The sequence below is a fragment of the Monodelphis domestica genome, chromosome X (genome assembly GCF_027887165.1).
Source record: "Monodelphis domestica isolate mMonDom1 chromosome X, mMonDom1.pri, whole genome shotgun sequence".
Lineage (NCBI taxonomy): Eukaryota > Metazoa > Chordata > Mammalia > Didelphimorphia > Didelphidae > Monodelphis > Monodelphis domestica.
The window spans coordinates 61,458,636-61,476,386 of record NC_077235.1 but is presented as its reverse complement, the minus strand read 5'-3'; the positions used below and the strand labels follow the sequence as shown (position 1 = coordinate 61,476,386).

The 17,751-nt window shown below is 38.7% G+C and overlaps 1 protein-coding gene across 6 annotated transcripts in view; it reads right to left on the bottom strand.

The window, feature by feature from the left end:
* Nucleotides 1-17,751, bottom strand: part of CUL4B (cullin 4B) — a 165,629-nt gene that overhangs the window by 26,958 nt on the left and 120,920 nt on the right. For 4 of the 6 annotated variants that reach the window (XM_056808903.1, XM_007507146.3, XM_016426664.2 and 1 more), the window contains exons 3-7: nucleotides 15,391-16,002; nucleotides 12,028-12,143; nucleotides 2,383-2,486; nucleotides 1,851-1,920; nucleotides 310-383 (exon numbers count right to left, since the gene is read on the bottom strand). In XM_056808903.1, the coding sequence (XP_056664881.1) occupies nucleotides 310-383; nucleotides 1,851-1,920; nucleotides 2,383-2,486; nucleotides 12,028-12,143; nucleotides 15,391-16,002 (976 nt within the window). Of the gene's footprint in view, nucleotides 1-309; nucleotides 384-1,850; nucleotides 1,921-2,382; nucleotides 2,487-12,027; nucleotides 12,144-15,390; nucleotides 16,003-16,683; nucleotides 17,165-17,751 lie in introns of those variants that run through there. The other 2 variants (XM_007507142.3, XM_007507143.3) reach the window with 1 other exon arrangement.

Genomic DNA, 17,751 nt, shown 5'->3' with positions numbered 1-17,751 from the left:
GCTAACCAGAGTTCAAAGTCAATAGAAATGGACTGGGAACAGACCGTTAGTGCAGATTATCAAAAGTCAGAGGGCAGCTAGGTATATCAGTGGAATTAGCCAGGCCTAGAGACAGGAGGCCCTGGAGTCAAATCTGGCCTCAGACATTTCCTAGCTGTGTGACCCCAGGCAAGGCACTTAACCCTATTTCCCTAGCTCTTGCCCATCTATCTTAAAGAGTTATTACTAAGATAGAAAATAAAGTTTTTTTAAAAAAAAGGTCACAGCTAGGAGTTGTACCAGATAAAGTCTATCTGAGGGTATTCTTACCAAATGGAAGGCAGCATTGAATTCTGAAGAACATATGTTCGATCCAGAAACAAAAAAATGCTCCTAATCATGATCTGCCAGGAAAGAAAAGCAATCATACTGATTTTTATCTTTTTTTAAAGACTGAAGTATCATTTGCTCATAATAAAGACCTAAAGAGAATTGAAGAATAAGTTGGAATCATGCGTGTGCATGTGCGCGCGTGCGCACACACACACACACACACACACACACACACACACACACACACAAAAGCAATGTTCTCTCTCCCATGAATCTTACTCATGTGGGTTTTTAACTTTATAGAATAGCCCTATTATGTCCTTATTCAGAAACAACATTAACAGAGAGTCTACATGCTACACTCCTCCTCAATAGAAGTGGGTTGGTGGCCAAAGGTGTGGGTAAAGAAGGTTCTAAAACTGTGGGTCTATGACAGAGACCCCATCAGATGGGACCTCAGAGATCATAAGAAGATCTAAATGCTAGAGGGGGTCAAGTGACTTATCCCTCTTTTCCCAGTCAGTGACAAAGCTGAGGCTCCTATGTGCCAGGATGTCACATACTGCCAGAATTATTAGCAGAATACCAGTTCTACTGGGCTCCAGATGGGTAACAGAAAGGTTGAGTTCTGACCAGACATCAACCTAGAAACCATGGTGGGGCCTCCAAATTGAAACACAGAATATTTTACATAGAAAACAGCTGACAATTCTTTGATGAACAAAATGCTGAGCTTTTAGACCAGTTCTTAACCTTTCTAATGCCATGACCCTGCAATACAGTTCCTCATGTTGCAGTGACCCCAAACCAAAAAATTATTTTGGCGGCTACTTCAAAACTGTAATTTTGCTACAGTTCTGATTCGGAATGTAAATACCTGATATGCATTATGTATTCTCATTGCCACAAATTGAGAGGTTGAGAAATGCTGTTTTAGACAGACACACACACACACACACATGGCAAAACGCATTAAGACCCAAGTCTTCAAGAATCTCTCATTTCTTTAGTGTGGGTACTTCTTACATCTATACTGAACACAAATCTTCTACAAATTAGACGACTGTCTTTGAGAGTTGCTATGACTCGAAGAGTCATCACCCTGTGGTCAACTTGGTGATGAGCCTTTTTGGACATAGTTGGACTAAATCTCAACCAACAGATATCCATCCAATCACCAGGCCCATCTCTGGAGCCCTTCCAGCTTGACAGGGTCTGCTAGAAGTTGTTCTCCACTGGCACAGCCTTCAAGAATTCAGGGTCACCTCCATGTCATGAAATAGGGTATCAAAGTAGGACTTTAGTGGAGGTTTTTCATTACAATGCAAATTAATCTAAAATGAACAACTATCTCTGTTTAAGTCTTTAAAACATGAAAAAGCTCTATTTAACCAAAACAAAGTGAAAAAGTACCGAGTAGGGATTTGAAATTATCTTTGAAAACAATCTAGTTTTCATTTTTTCCTTCCCTAGACTCATTCAATGATGCTTCTGCTCCAGTATTTTTGGCTTAACTATAAAGACTTCTTCAAGCTTACCATTTGTCTGCAGTGATTTTGCCAGCATTTATCTATCTTCTTTAGAAACAGAACACTGTCCAATGAACCCATGAAGGGATGTTAAGAAAATGTTAACAGATTAATTTAAAGTAATACACTAAAGCAATTTAAAAAATAAACATGGAGAAGGCATCATAAAATGAAACTACACAATACAATCCCAGAATGCAGTGCAATTTCTCAAAAATGCCATCACTTCCTCTCAAGGTGACCTTAAAGATAGAGTTAAAGCCCCCTCAGAACTTCCATCCTCTAAGTCCCACGTTTCCAGTCTCTAAGATTTATTCTCCCTGTTCCCTCTCAAATGGAAGTTTTAGGGAAAGAGGGCAATGTTTTACTGGTACCAACTTCAAACACTGTAAAATTAGATTACAGACAGTTCCAAACCCCCAAAGCTTATTATGTCTTTTTCCAAAGGGGTAAATGGAATGGGGCTAGAAATATGGAGAGAATGGAAAGGCAAATAATAGAGAATCTGCTATACAAGCTGTTCTTGCTTTCAGAAGGATATTCTCTGAACTGGAAGATTTGGAATCTGATGTGCTCTTCACATATCTGTCTCAGTTGTTTGTATAAGTTTGCAGAGATCTTGTAGGAACAGAGGTTTTCAACAGCCTGTAAGATAAAACACAGAAATGCATCTCATTATTAGTGAGTTGAAGCAGCAGTTTTTCAGAGGGCTCTAGAACCACTTGGATGTTTCACTGCCTGTTCATACCTTCTGACCATTTAAACAACCGGCTCTTATACTTATAAATCTGAATCAGTTCTTTAAATGTCTTAGAAATAAATAAGACTGTCATTGGACAAACTTGCTGCAAAGTTCCCCCCCCCCAATTAACCATTTCCCTTTAAATTTTTAGTATATAGATTTGTTTGTGCAAAAAAACATGAAATTTGATGTAATCAAAACTGTCTATCTTATCTGTGGTGAGCATCCTTTGTTTAGTCAAAAACTCTTCTCTGAAAGGCTTAAGAATTCTGTTCAATAAGGATTCCCAGAGATGAGGAAGAATGTTCACCACCTTGTAACAAGAGAGATAACAAGTACAGAAAAGGAAACATTTTTGGTTGTGGCCAACATAGGAATATGCTTTGCTTGACTATGAATATTTATCACACAGTTTCTGCTTTTCTTTTTTAAGTTGGTGAGTAGCATGGAGGGGAAAATAAATATTTATTAATTGAAAAAAATTTAAAGATCAAACAAATACTATCTTAAAAGAAAGGACAGAAGAAATGACTTTATCAGCGATTTACATCAAAATACCCTTTTATGATATTTGTAAAAGAAAGCTAGCTAGAGAGGAGTTAGGCATCAAGATAAAAAAGTCACTAGACTCAATAAAGGATTTTAATGAAAATGAACACATCTGTAGATAAGATGGAGGCATTACCCTGAAGAGATTCCATTGAAGGTGACTGTAACATACAAAAAGCTACTTACATACTGATTTGTTATAAATCACAATTCCTTTTTCTTCAACACGCGTAGGCATATCTCTCTGGGTACTGTAGTTACCTCAATCAAAAGATTAATACCTATAGCGGGCTAAAAGTTTGCTTCCTATAATTTTAAACCCCCCCCCCCAACTGGAAAAAGCAGACAATAGTAGTACCAAGACTTTTGTAACAAGAGGTACAGTATATAATTATGAGAAATTTCTCCCACATGAGGTTTCAGTTGAAGAATATTTAACCAAATATAAATTGCAAAACAGTACAACTGATAATCCCTCAGACAAATGATTGCAATTTCCTCTCCTTCCATAGAAGCTAAATTGTTTTCTTCTTAATGCTTGGGCTACATGACAAAGGGACAAGCTCCAGGATGCAGGGAGTGTTGTGGTTATGTACACCAAGTACATTTCAAATTTAAAACAGCTGTCACAAAGAGTAAAAGGATGTTTGAAGAAATTTGATAAGAATTAACTAGTGTCAAATGTAAAAAAATATACCTTTAAAGCCCACAATCAACAGAAAAAGAATGTCACTGGTCCCTCTTTCTCTCCTCTTGGATATCCTGCTCATGAACCTTTTACCTTCCAATCTCCTTCCTCTACTCCAGCTGAACATTTCCAAACTGAAGGCCTGAGGATATCAAACAATAAGTTGGGAACAAAACTTCTATTTCCTCTCAAACCTGCTCCTTCTTCTGTTAATGGCATCCCCATACTGCCTAGAGTAAAAATAGGGCCAGCCTAGGTTTTTCCTGCCTCCATCCCCAAATTAAATTATCATTCCTACCTCTTAAGGATCTCAAAGCCCTGCTGTCTTTTCCTTACCAGATCCAGTGGCCTAGCTCAGGGCCACATTTATTTTCTTACTGCAGCAGAGTTCCAATCATTCATGTTCTGAATCCTTTACTGATTCCCCAATGCCTATTCCTGACAGCACACTATCTAGCTTACACCTGCCTTATCTCCTAGCACTTCTTTTGATCCATTCTACTCCAGCTAATGCTAGAATATATCCCAAGTTTTGCCACCTGGCTGTTCTCTGTTCCAGAAATGTTCTTTACCTCCAGCCCCCACAATGAAACACATTTCTTCACAACCCCTCAGCTAGAAGTGAACTCTCCCCTCCTCCTGCAGGGAGTTCTCTTTTGTATTTTATTGAGGTGCATGGCTAATCTTCCCTAATAGATTCAAAGTTTCTCAAAAGCAGGGACCTTATCTTACTCATCTTTTTGTCTTTCAGTCTCCTTGCAGAGTCAGGGGCACACCACAGGAGATCACTAAAGATCTGCTCAACTCCAAGGGGCATCCAAATCCCTTGGCTGAAGTGAAAGGCATAGACTATAAACCACATACTAATCTTCAGGGTCTAGAGATCAAACCAGGCTGAGAAAAAATTTTCAGGCAACTAACTACTTTACCTAGCATCTAAGATTATAAAAGTCTTTTGCATCTTCCTGAGAGAAAGATGAAGAAATAGGTTTTCTCTAAAGACTTTCTCAATTGAGCCCTACAACCACCAAACCTTGGCAATTGATTCATTCATTCACTACAAAAGGAACTGGGCTAGAATGTCCTCTTCACTCAACCCTCCAGGTCTAAGCAGTCCAGCCCTAGCATTTAGCCTTTGAGAGTCTCCATAAAGTATTCCCAGAATATCCCATCTGGCAATCAACACAACCTCTATTCCTATTACACTTATTCATTTGGTAAGATGTGCAGAGAAAAATAGAGAAAGAGTGAGAGAGATAGTGTCTGGCCAGCCTCCCTCTTCAACCTGATTATAATCCCTTCACAGGCCTGGGGCTTTTTGTCTTTGGACCTTCTGATTCCAAGTGCCCTAGTCCAGTACCCTGTTCTAAGTCCCTATTCAATGAATGCTTACAGATGCTGAAATATATGCTTCAACTCTGTCTTTCTCCCAGGCTCTGAATCTCTTGGTATGGTTGTTTCCATTGCTTCTGTGAATGATTTGGGAGTTTGGAGTTTTTCTATGAAGGCATCGTAAAGCAGACTTAAAGGAATATGTAAAATTGAAGGATAATAAAGATTTGTTGAAAAAACTTTAAACTTAGCTATCTTTTCATTGCTAACAGAATACCTGAGATGGTTAAACCCATTACAATAAATATTATTACCTTAGAATCTACTATCAGAAAGCTGAAGGCTTAGATACAGCAAATTTTGTACAATGAGTAATCTTAGCACACAGTTTAAGTCTCTATACCCTAACCTTGTTAGTCACAGGGCTTCTGTAAGGTCTAGGTTTTATTTCTTTGGACAGCAAAGAAATGGGTTAAATCAATCTCTACCTTATTTTACCATTTGATATTCTCAGTATGATATTCTCAGTTTTCAGATTTCTGTTATCAAAGATTTAATGACCTCTGATGACTGAGCTCTGGAAATATTCATGTCCCCTCCCCAAAATTTGTAAGAGCATGATATTGTAAGGCTGTGCTCAAGGTAAGCACTTGATAATGTTGGCAATTTACATTTTAAAATATTGCTCAAATGCTCATGGGATAAATTCTAAATAGGAGGGGAAAGTTTTAATGAACTCAAAAGGAAGAACTTTGTACAAAGCATCTTGAAAACTCATTTAAATGTAAGGAATCTGTTAAATGGCATAATTTTTTGAAAAATGAATAAAATAAAACTAAGGGGGGTACTATCAATTAAGAAATGGCTGAACAAATGAATGTCATGGAATGTCATTTATTGCCATATTATGCCCTTATCATGGCATAAGAAATGATAAAAAGAATGATTTTGGAGAAACCTGGGAAGACTTTTATGAACTGAAACAAAATGAAGAGCACAGAACCAGGAGAACAATTTCTATAAAGACAACAATATTAAAAAGACAAATAACTTTGAAAGACTTAAAGATACTGTTGAAAGCTAATGATCATGAATGCTATCCATCTCCTGACAGAGAGGTCATGGACTCAAGGTGCATGGTAAATATGAAAATTTTTGCTATTTGTTCTGAGGGTTCTGTTTTTTATTTTGCTCAAGGTATAGGGAGGTATGAAGGGAAAAAACTAAGTGCTTGATAAATAAAAACAAATTTGAATCTTTTAAAAGAGGTCCTGATTTTTAACTGAAATTGAATACTGTGATATAATGATCATGTTTGTACCCAGTGACTGATAAGAAATTTTTTAAAAGAAGGGAAGGGGATGGGGCTGGTAAAGAAGAGAGATTAAAAAACATCTCCCTTCCTTCTGGAGAACCATGAATGTGAAACAGTTAATTTTTTCCATATTTTAGTTTCAATAAATCAGCTGCATGGAAATGCAGATAATGGAAAAAACAAAAGATAACAAGGTTTATTTAAAACAAAAGAAAGGTCTTGGTTTTGATAGAACATTTCAACAATTAATGTGCATTCTCATCAATTATTAGATGTGGTTAGCTTTCTTAATTGATTTTGCTGTTTTTAATTTGTTAGAAAGTAATGTTAAAAAATGCCAAAGAGAAAAAACATAAAAAAAATAAAACTCCCAAAGACTTCAACAATTGTTTTTTTGAAAGTAAGATGGTGAGGAAAAAAATGGGAAATGTCAATGTCCAGAAAGAGATTGGCTCTTGGGGAGATATGGGGCAACTTCAGATTCTTCTGGGATCGAGGACAATTTCACCAGGAACTCTCTCCAAAGTCTTTGAGCTCAGAAAGGGACAAATGACTTGTTCATGACTTCATAGGTAATAAGGTAGGAAAAAACCCCTAGGACACAAAAATGTGACTCTACCATTAAATGGAGATAATGATGTTAGGAAAGGGTTGCTGTGAAGATAAATAAGATATCTTCGGTAACGTGGTTTTTGTACCCAGAAAATGTGAAACAACCAAAATAAAAACATCATGAGAGCAGCTTACCTGTATAGAATTCAATACAATTCAATGTATTGAAGAAGTGATTGGGGGACAGGGAGATGGGAATGGACAGGCATTGCTATTGCTACTAAAAAAGAAGAGTATCAAGGAATCATTTTTTCAAATCCAGAAGAGAGCAGAAGGAAGTTCAGAGAAGGACACAGACAGCAGAAAGAGACCGGAACGACCATGTGAAATCGGAAATACTATACATAGTGTTAAAAGTGTAATACTGTGATATTGTTAAAAAACATACACACGCAAAAGCCCAAACTACATACAGTAGAGATTCACGGCTTCCACTGAATTCCTCCTTTTAAGTTCTTCTAGAGAAATAGTCACAGCTGGCATTTGTTAGGTTCATTAAAAGGAAAAAAAAAAGGGAGAGAAAACACCCCAAACAAAACAATTCATAGAGCCCAGGGAGTTTGGCATAATATATTTTCAAAATTGCCTAAATGATAATAATGGCTAACATTTAGATAGTACTTTACAGTTCACAAAGCCCTTTACATAAAATTAATAATATTTCTATAATGCTTTAAGGTTTGCACTGAACTGCACATATATGACCTCATTTGATTGAACTTACAACTACCCTGTGAGATTGATACTATTATTATCTCCATTTTACAGATGAGGAAACTAAGGCTTAGGGAGAATGAAGTGATTTGTCCATGGTCTCACCTCCCAGCAAGTATGTCAAAGAGAATTTGAACTCCAGTTTTCCTGTCTCCAAGTCTGTCCAGCACTCTATTCACTACCTCATGCTACCAATCACATTCTCAGTTCTGGCACCAGTCATCTAGTTTCTCTAGTTTGCAATTAGCTGAACATAAAATTTTCAAATTGCAAATCTTTTAAATACAAGCTTTTATATTTGTATTTATTTCTTTCACATAAGCTAATGACAAGTAAATTATTAAATTTACTCATCCCACTCCCTGCCTCTCCTCCCCAAAGTATAAGCATCCCAAACACTCACTCTCCTGAAGAACTCTCACCAGTGAAAACATAAGCAGGCAGCAAATGGAGTGTAGGAAGAACTATAGGTCATGTCTTGGCTTTAGAGCTAAAATTCAAATCCTACACTCCCAAAATATATTGTCCATTATGTGGGAGTAGGAGAAGAAGGGGCTAAGTAGGGAATGGGATTTTGTTGGGGAAAAGAGAAAAGAAAATGAAGAGGATTAAAATAAAAGTAACACCACAGAAGGAAACCCAGAATTTCTCTACTTGAAAACCTAGGAAAGAGAGTAGAGATAGGATTTTGTTGTTTCCCTTCCAGAGCACTGACCCTTATAGTGTTGTGTCTCTTTGATTCACCATTTGCTCACGGGAATCTTTTTTTTGCAGATTTTATACACTTAAAAACAATTTCACACTGCCAGCCAGACCTCCCCTCCTCAGCTAGATAACTTTTACACTCATTTAGTTCTTTTAAAACAGACCCATATAATATACTGAAATCATTAAAAATGAAGAATATCAAGTTTTAAGTAATTTTTCAAAATATTATACTGATTACAACCTAAAAAGAATTGAGCAATGTTTAGCACTGCTAGGTTTCTTTAATTTTTTTAAAAACCTAACTTTCCCCATAATCACAAATAGCTTCAAGCTTGCCCCTAAACACTCGTGCAAACAAATTAAGCATATATAGTGTCCACTAGACAGTTCTAGTCAAGGAAGTCACTAAAGCCTCTCCTTAACTAAAAGGATCAGGGCTTCACAAAGAGAAAGACACTCTGCACTGCTGCTAGTCATCTCTCCCTCTTATCCAGAAATACATCACTGTCCAATGCTTGCTTTTATAGTCCTCTCCAAAAGAGGGGCAGAGGAACTCTTTCTTCCCCGATTATGTGCATCCTGGACTTCTAACTTTTTTTCCTTCAGAGATCAGAAAGATTCCCAGAGAGAAAATAAAGAGAAATATTCTCTGATCTATTTCCAGCTAACAAGCCAATGAAGAAGATAATAACAATAATAATTCACATTGATATTTTCATGTGCCTGGAACAAAACCAGACATCCCTTTATTAAACCTAGAATAGACCCTGACATAGAAATAATGAAATCCTCACTAAAGCAACTTGAGTCTTACACATACAATCACGGACTGTCCGTACTCTTTTGTAGAGTCAGGAATGGAACTAAGGCTTCTCATACTGGTTAATGGTGTCTACTGAAGCATATTTGGAATGTGAAGCTTCACTGAGTGATCTGTGTATCTATTTCAGGGAGAACATAGTGCACAGGAGCTTACCAAGCACTGATTCAGTTGCCATCCATTTACCAATCAGCTATACTGAAGCCATTTGGGAAAACTTTACCCACAGAATCAATTGCATACACATTGAAAAGGAAGAGAAGAAAGCCCTTAAAAAAAAAAAAGCAAAAGCCAAGCAAAACAACACTCATGCAATTTATATCCACTAATACCAAAGCTAGAGCCAACCACTGTCTATGGCTGATGGTTTTAAAGTTATAGAGGTTAGAATTGCCTACTCAAAACTATAGTGCTTTGACATGTTAAAGTTAAAAACACATAAATATCTTGGGACAAACTGGAAAGAAACGAAATTGCGTTTACTTAAAGACCAAGTTCTCAAAATACTTGGGCTTATTTGTTATAATTATATATAAATTATATACATTTATATATGTTATATATAAATAAATATAATAACAATATATTGTTATTATTCCTAGTGCTAAGAGAAACAAAAGTTCAATGTACATACTTTTCTAACTGAAAACTTAAAATGGGCAAAGCATGCAGAGGCTTCCATGCTTGCCTTTTCAACAAACAAAATCACCACTAATCTGCCTCAAGTACAAAACAAGGACCTGAAAGCCAGGTGGTGTGAAGCACAGTCCCCTAGCTTTGTTCCTCCTCTCCTCAACATTTGAATAACTCCAAAATAATTTTTCTGTGAGAACAACCCAAAAAATTAAGTTTTAAATTTGGGCCACCTCAAATAGCAAAGGAAGGAGAATCAACAAGTGCAGAACTTCAAATGTGTGAATGCTAAGGTCATACAGAAAATTGTTTTACTTAAAAATCTTAGAAAAATATTTGAGACCAAGTAAAATTAGGTTTATTAGTAACAACCCACATTTATATAGAAAATTTAATTGTTGAATGCCTATTTCCAGGCACAATAGTATCAAAATAAAAAATGCTCAAAGCTATTTGAAAAATTAAGCTGATGTGGGGGAAAGTCAAGACATATTAAAATTATATACTTTAAGAGTAAATGGAAGAATCCTTTCCTCTCCCAAGCATGAAATTTACAGGACCACTATGCTTTAAATATTGTGATGGAAATTTTCTATCATATGCAATGAGAGAAATATGTGAGATCACCACTAGCTCAAAGAGCCAGCCAGCTCCTATATACCTTATAGAGTCTGAAATAACACAATAGTCTAACATGCAAATTAGAAATTTTGAAAAGTCACAGGCTGTGCAGAAGAAAAAAAAAATCTATATCGTCACTTGAGAACCAACTGTCCAAGTGTTAAAATATGTAGACAAACACTACATGTACTGAATTTTTTCTTATAAAGAACCAAAAAAATTTCTTCCTGGGTATCCACTAGTATTAAATTTGAGGATTTTTCTTCTCCAATTATAATAGCTATGTATCAAGTCACTAAAGCAATTTAGTAAGAGTGACACCACCAATTACTGAGGGGTAAAGTACTTGGGCAGAATCACACAATCTCAAGAGGTAGGGGGACCTCCAAGGAGAGCTGGTATCAGAAGAATGAAAGCTACAAAATAATAGAAAAGTAGTTATCCAGCCTTTGCTAAAAGATTTCTAATGAGGGGGCAGTCCAATCCACTTTTAGATAGCTCTAATTGTTCACAAGTTTTTCATCACAAAAGCTGCTTCTCTCCAGCTTAAGTCTTCTTTAGTCAGCTAAGAACATGAAATCAATTCATGCCCTAAAAGTGGTATTTTGAATTAATTTCTCAAAGTACTACAACTGACAAGCTGAGCAGTATTGGAACTAACAAGCGAGTCTTCAAAAAGACAAGCCTTATTGTAGTGGAGATCCACAGTTTTATATGCAGTCTTGTCTTGGGGCTTTCTCCATTAAGGGTCATGTGTTTCAAAAATCCGTAATTTTAAAAAAAGGAAAAATAAGTTTAATTAAAAAACGTCCTTTCAAAGGAGCTGGAATTTGGTAAGACATACATAAAGTATAGGAGCAGGAAAGAACTAAAACCAGATGGAGCTGGTAGGTCACAAACTAAGAAAAATAGGCACACATTCCAGGGGCAAGGCAGACCCTATTTCCCAAGACCCTATTATAGGCCCTGAGAGCATCAGCACAGATAGAAGGGAACCACAAAAACAGATCAAGTGTCTGCTCTGGCTTTCCTAAACATGGGGTCATAGCCAGTAGCAAATGCCCATTTTTGAAGACACTAGGAGCCAATTTACAGGACATGCTACAGTGAAAATGGGTGATATCAAAGTCCTTCTCAGAAAGTTCTCTGAAATAGGTACATGAAGGCTTAAGTTAAATCTGGGAGCCTACAGCAAGTCCTACTATAAGGAGACTTCCGGAATCATGTCTGCCCACGTAGGGCATTGCACATGTGCATGAAGGTGGGCATATACAGAGTAAGAGAATATCATAACTGATATAATTATAACAAAATCAAGAAAGAAGCAAAGGCAATGATTAGGAGGGCAACAAAAATCTACTTTAAAACTTCTTTAGAAAAGGAAAATCCTAGGAACTCCAACTCTATTAGAGGTCATTCTAATGTAATCTATAGATTCAAACTTGGACATACCTGATAGAGTTCTTCTAAATTGTACTTAATTGAAGTACTCTTCTGAATGGCTTCTACTGCCTCTTTCAATTTCTGCCAAGTTTCATCTGTATAATTTTCTGGCAATTTCGGTTTTTCTAGAAGATAAACAAAGGTTGATACCAGAATTATTACGTAGGAAACATCATCACAGCCACAAGTTTCCAAAAAACACAACATCAAGCAGCTTATATTTTAAAGGGGGGGGGAGGGGGAAAGAGGGTTCTGCAGTCTAATTAACTATTCAGCCAGTGGTTTAAAATGTACAGATTTAGTAAACCAACTGGGCAAAAACATTATGTTTAGGAGCCAGTTAATCATGCCAAGTAAACACCAACTATACTGTTATACCTACTTAAACATTAAAGTAACCATTCTCTTTTAGCTTAGTATATATATATATACACACATATATATATCAAGCAAAATTTTTTCAAACCACCTCAAATCAAGACCTTTTAGAGATTGTCTACAAACCTTGCAAACAGTACAGAAGTATTAGAACCAACTCTCTTCAGTTCCTCCCCGACTTCCAGACACCCAGCAAATCTTTTCCTCCTATAGAGTTTCAATAATCCTTAAAGTGAGATTCAAGGTATAGATGATCCAGCTCCAAATTCAGAATGAGCATCCTAATTTCATCTCATCATACATAGAGCCTTAAAAATCAACATGAGTTTCTAGATGGACATTTATTGGTAGTATTTAGAGAAAAGAAAGAACTTCGATCCAGGTCAAATTATATTTTCAGAGAAAAAAAAATTTTCCCCAAAACAAGTCTTCATGGAAACCTTTTAAAAAAAAAGCCACAAGAAATACAAATACTATTTCTTAAACAAATGTGCAAACACAAAAGGATCATAGCACTCACAGATCATTTTGTGCATGCCCAGGACTTTTTTTTTCAGGTAAATGACAATTAAGAAGACCCCTATGGCAAAAATATTACAGCAAAAATGAAAGGTTGTTGGGGTGGGAAAGGAATGATAGAAGATACAAATATAGGTTTAAGAAAGAGAACTCTCATGCTATGAAATAGTGAATTCCTCATTTCTACACTAACACTGACTACAGCAACAGGAGGAAAGTTTGATTTCCTTAATATTAACTAACATAGGGAACTTAGAAACTTTTCCACTGAACTTAACTTTCCAGAATGAGTCTTCTGACTAGTCAGGAGAACTCCGAAATAGATCATCTAATACCTTCATTTTATAGATGGATTAACAAATAACCAGAGAAATGAAACATTGGGTAGTCATGATATTATCAATAAAATTGTGTTATATATAGAAAATTATTTTTGAAGATCCCAACATGTTTAAACATTTAAAATGGTTCTTGGTGCAATCACAAGCATCTGGAAAAACTGGCTAAAGTGATTTCGTGTTTAGAAAAATACATTTGGACATTCAGGGCAGAACACTGTACAAACAGTTACAGGTCAGTACTAGAAACCACATTTTACTGATGGGAAAAGAGATGTGATGGCCTGACTTGTGTTTAGACCAGTTGGGGCAGTCATCATTGTTGAGAACCAAGTCTATAGAAAAAAAGCTGAATGTAGGGATATAGTTATGGCATCTCAAAATACTGCTTTAGAAAGGCAATTTCCAAAGTAAGGAGATGCTGAGTACCAGTGGCCACAGCACCTGGCATTACCATATAGCTATCAAAAGTACAGGCGACTAAGCTAAAACTGTAAAATGCCAAGGCAGGGGGTTGGACAAGGTGAACTAGGTTACTTCCAGTTTTAACACTGTATGACAAGTTGGGAGCTGTTCTCATTAAATAAATTCATTATATTAAAAAAAAAGTAAGCAGCTTATTTAAGGAAGGGCTGGAACAGTGGGTCTAATCTACAGGCACAGTCACACATGACAAATAATTACCATTCATTTAGGTGTGAAAGCCTCCCTTTGCTACCTGCATTTCCAGGAGTAAGAGTGATAAGAACAAGACACTGGAGATGTTCAAACAGAAACAGTGAGCAGTGTTTTTTATGTACCATCTATGTGAAGTGTATAATGTGATGATGCACTCAGCAGTTCTATGGGGAAGGAAGATAATAATGCTGCATGTCTGGTTCAGAGCACTCCAATGCTATGAAGCTGTGCTCATGTTAGAAATAGTCTGGGAAAAGCAACCAAAATGACTAAGAGGATTGCCTTAAGAGGGGTGACTAATTGAGTTGTATATGGCTGGCTTGCCTATAAGATGATGAAGAGGTACAAAACATCTAGAGTGTTCACCCTTGAAAATAAGCACCATTGGTAGATGACAGTTGTCTGAGATTCATGCATGTTTAGCAAAAACCACTAATACATGACCAAAGGAAAGGGACAAATGGATTTAGTAAGAAAATACATCTCCTAAATATTTTTATCAAGGAGGGAAGGAAAGAAACTAAAGAAATTCCATTACTTAAGAAGCCAACCAACACTTGCAACCTCACAATTTTCAAGCTTGGGAGAAATGTTTGGGACAGAATTAAGAACAAGGAAATCATTCTCAATTTATATTTCAAATTCAAGGATGAAGTTAGTTCTCAAAACAAGAGTCCTCCTTCCTCTCCAAACAAATGTAATTATCTTCAAGAAAATTGATGTTTTTTAACTTAGAACCAAGCTAATTTTGAAAATTCGAGACTATATCATTACACACCGATTTGTATCAACTTATAAAAGGATTTTAAAGCCAGGTTCGAACTAGCTAGATCTCCTGGGAGCACTGAACTGTGGACTCTCTAGAACACATGTCCTTCATGCTCAAGAAACTAAACAATTTTCTTGGGGCAAATGCCTACAATCTATCCACTAGGGAAGAGAAAGAAAACTACACCAATCCATTACCATTTCAGAAAATAAAGCAAAATGTAATCCAAACAAAAAGAGTTATCAGGACTAAGTATGACTTTTGGAACAAATCAACCTTTTAAAAAATTTCCTTTTCTTCATCTGTAAATAAAATGTAAATAAAAAAATTCCATAACATCTTAATACAGTAGAGACCACACTTCAAATTAAGTGTAAAAATAAACATTAGGAGTGACTGAAAAAAAGAATATTAAGTATTTTTGAGAAATGCACAGCATATCTTTCAGCACAAGGAGACATAAGGCAATTAATATAAACAGTATCTCGCTGGGCTAGCCACCCACCCACCCACCCACCCACCCAATGGATCAACCGACCCAAAAGAATCTCCTTCTCCCCAAAGAGAGAACTTTGTGAGTCTGTCCCCAAAGGCAACTACAGCTGCTCACCAAGTGTTAAAACTAACTCTTGGTTGTTTTTTCTCCCGACATAAACCCCCTCCAATACTCTCCATTTTTGCTGCGATTACCTTTAAAGTTCTTGATCACCAGTTTCTTGGCTGAACCTGGCTTGCTGTTGGTGAAGCTAGAGATGGTAGTGGGGGCTTTGGTCAGCCCGTTTGCATGGTGTCCTGCAGCCACGGTGGAGATTAATAAGCTTTTGTTTTTAAATTGCTGCTGCTGCTGAGATACAGCAAGACCAGGTGAAGAAGAAGATGCCGATTCTTCGGCCATCTTCACATCAAGTCCTATAAAATCCAGAGAGTCCTCAAAACGCAGCTTCTTCTGGAGGTGGTGATGGTTGGGGGTGGCAAATGAAATCCCTGGGTAGGAGGTGGTGGAAGAGGATGTCGAGGAGTTCTTGGGAAGGGGCGGGGGAGGGGAGGAGCAGGAAGAAGGGACGGGATCAAAGTCTTCTTTTTCGTTGCTGCTGCAGCTGCTGCTACTGCTGCTGCTATTGCTGCTGCTGCTGCTACTGCTAATACTGCTGCTGTTGCTGCTGCTGCTGCTGTTCAACTTTCTCTTCTTGGAGCAGGAGGCAGCGGCCGATGTAGGGCTAGTGCTGTTATGACCATCAGTGGCAGATCTGACCTCCTGGGAAGAAGCAGCAGCAGCAGCTGGGGGGTTGGGGGATGAGAAACCTGTTGGAAACATGAAAATGCTGGGGTCAATAGGCTGGGAAACATGAAGCCCTTCGGGTGGGCGAGAAGGAAAAGGTGGAAAAGCAACCCATCCAGGACCGGGGTGAAGAGGGGTGGGGGCAGAAGCAGGGATGCAGGGGAGGGAGAAAAAGGAGGGGAAGGGAGTGAGCCAGTCAGTGAGGGAGGGAGGAGGTGGAGGGCGGAGAGAGGAGGGAAGGGGAGGGAGGACCAGAACTCTCGGCTGGTCCCCCCTCCAGCTTTTCTCTCTTTCCCTCTCCCCCTCCTCGCCAGGCTCCAGGAGCAGCAGGGGGAGGCTTGGCGAGAGCCCGTTCCACCTCCTTTTCTCTTTCTGGGAGGGAGGCGTTGGGCTTGGGAGCGGGGGGAGGGAGAGAGTGAGGTAGGAGGGGGGGCTCAAGAGAGAAAACTGGGGCTTGTTATTGTCAATAGTACGAAAGGCAAAAATGGCGGCACTTCCGGCCCCGTGGCCTGCCGGGAGGTGGGGAGCAGCCGCTCCCGCCTGAGCTGGGGGGGGCGCTGGACGGGGGAGGGGGGGAGGGGAGGAGAGGAGAGGCAGCACCGGCCACCGGAACCTCAGACTCACTCCCCGCCGCCCTCTGTACCTCCCACCGTTTAGACTCCTCTGGGTCTCCCCGCGGGGACGTTGGCGCCGTGACCCCTTACCGGCAGCGACAGGGGAAACACTTTTCATAGCGCCCGATCCTCGGAACCCCGGAGGTCCGCAGGGCGAGCGTGCGAGAAGGGGGCGGAGTGGAAGAGGAGGAGGAGAAATAAGGCGCGGAATTGGCGTGGGGGGCGGGACAACGGGGCCGGAAAACGCTTTCTTATTGGTCCGTTCCAAACCCCGCGGGTGGAGATGTGGTGACGCACAGGGGAAGGGGCGGGAACAGAAGTAGCAGTGAGGCACTAGAGGGCGGGGAATAGGAGCGGACCTGGACTGGAGGAGGAGCCAAAGTCTACAAACTTTGCTAGAGCTGAGGAGGTTAAAGGAGTCGGTCAAGGATGCATCCAAATGCAATACTACTGAATAGGAGCCACAATAAGGAGAGGCAAGGATGGCGGAAGGGAAGAAAGGGAGAAGAAAGGAAGGGAGCCAAGACAAAGGGATTTGGCTTAGGACAGAGAACATGTTTTTCCTCCCAAGTTCTTAAAGTTGAACCAAGAACACCTAGCATTCTCCTATGCAGAGAACATGGGTTTAATGTTTGTCACCGAGCACTGGCTTGATTCTTTGCACAAGGCTTAATAAGTGGCTATGCAAGGAATGCAGATATATTCAGTTAGAGAGATAGTGCCAGAACTGGGAACCGAATTTTTGAAAGGGAGTTCAATGACAGCTAATCTTGTAGCAATCACATAAAGAGGGGCAGACAGAAGAGAGCCGGGGTCCTATACTATCAATGAAGAAGGGAAGGGAGGAAAATAAATGTATGAAGCACTGGAGTTGCAAACAGAAAATCCAAGTCACAGATTTCACTTAAATAATGAAAGATGGGAATGGGAATGGGTCTGTACTGAATCCCTCCAAACACCAATCGTCAGGGGAAGCATCACATTGCGGTCAAAGCAACAACTTCACACAAGCAAGTAATCTGGAATTGATAGTATTAGTAAACAAATGTTTGTTGAAATTCATTGTTTGTTAAAAGCACTTAAACCACTAGAATTATAGCCAGGCTAGAAACCTAGAAAATACTCCTAAGCCCCTCTTTGCCCTCATTAACTCACTCA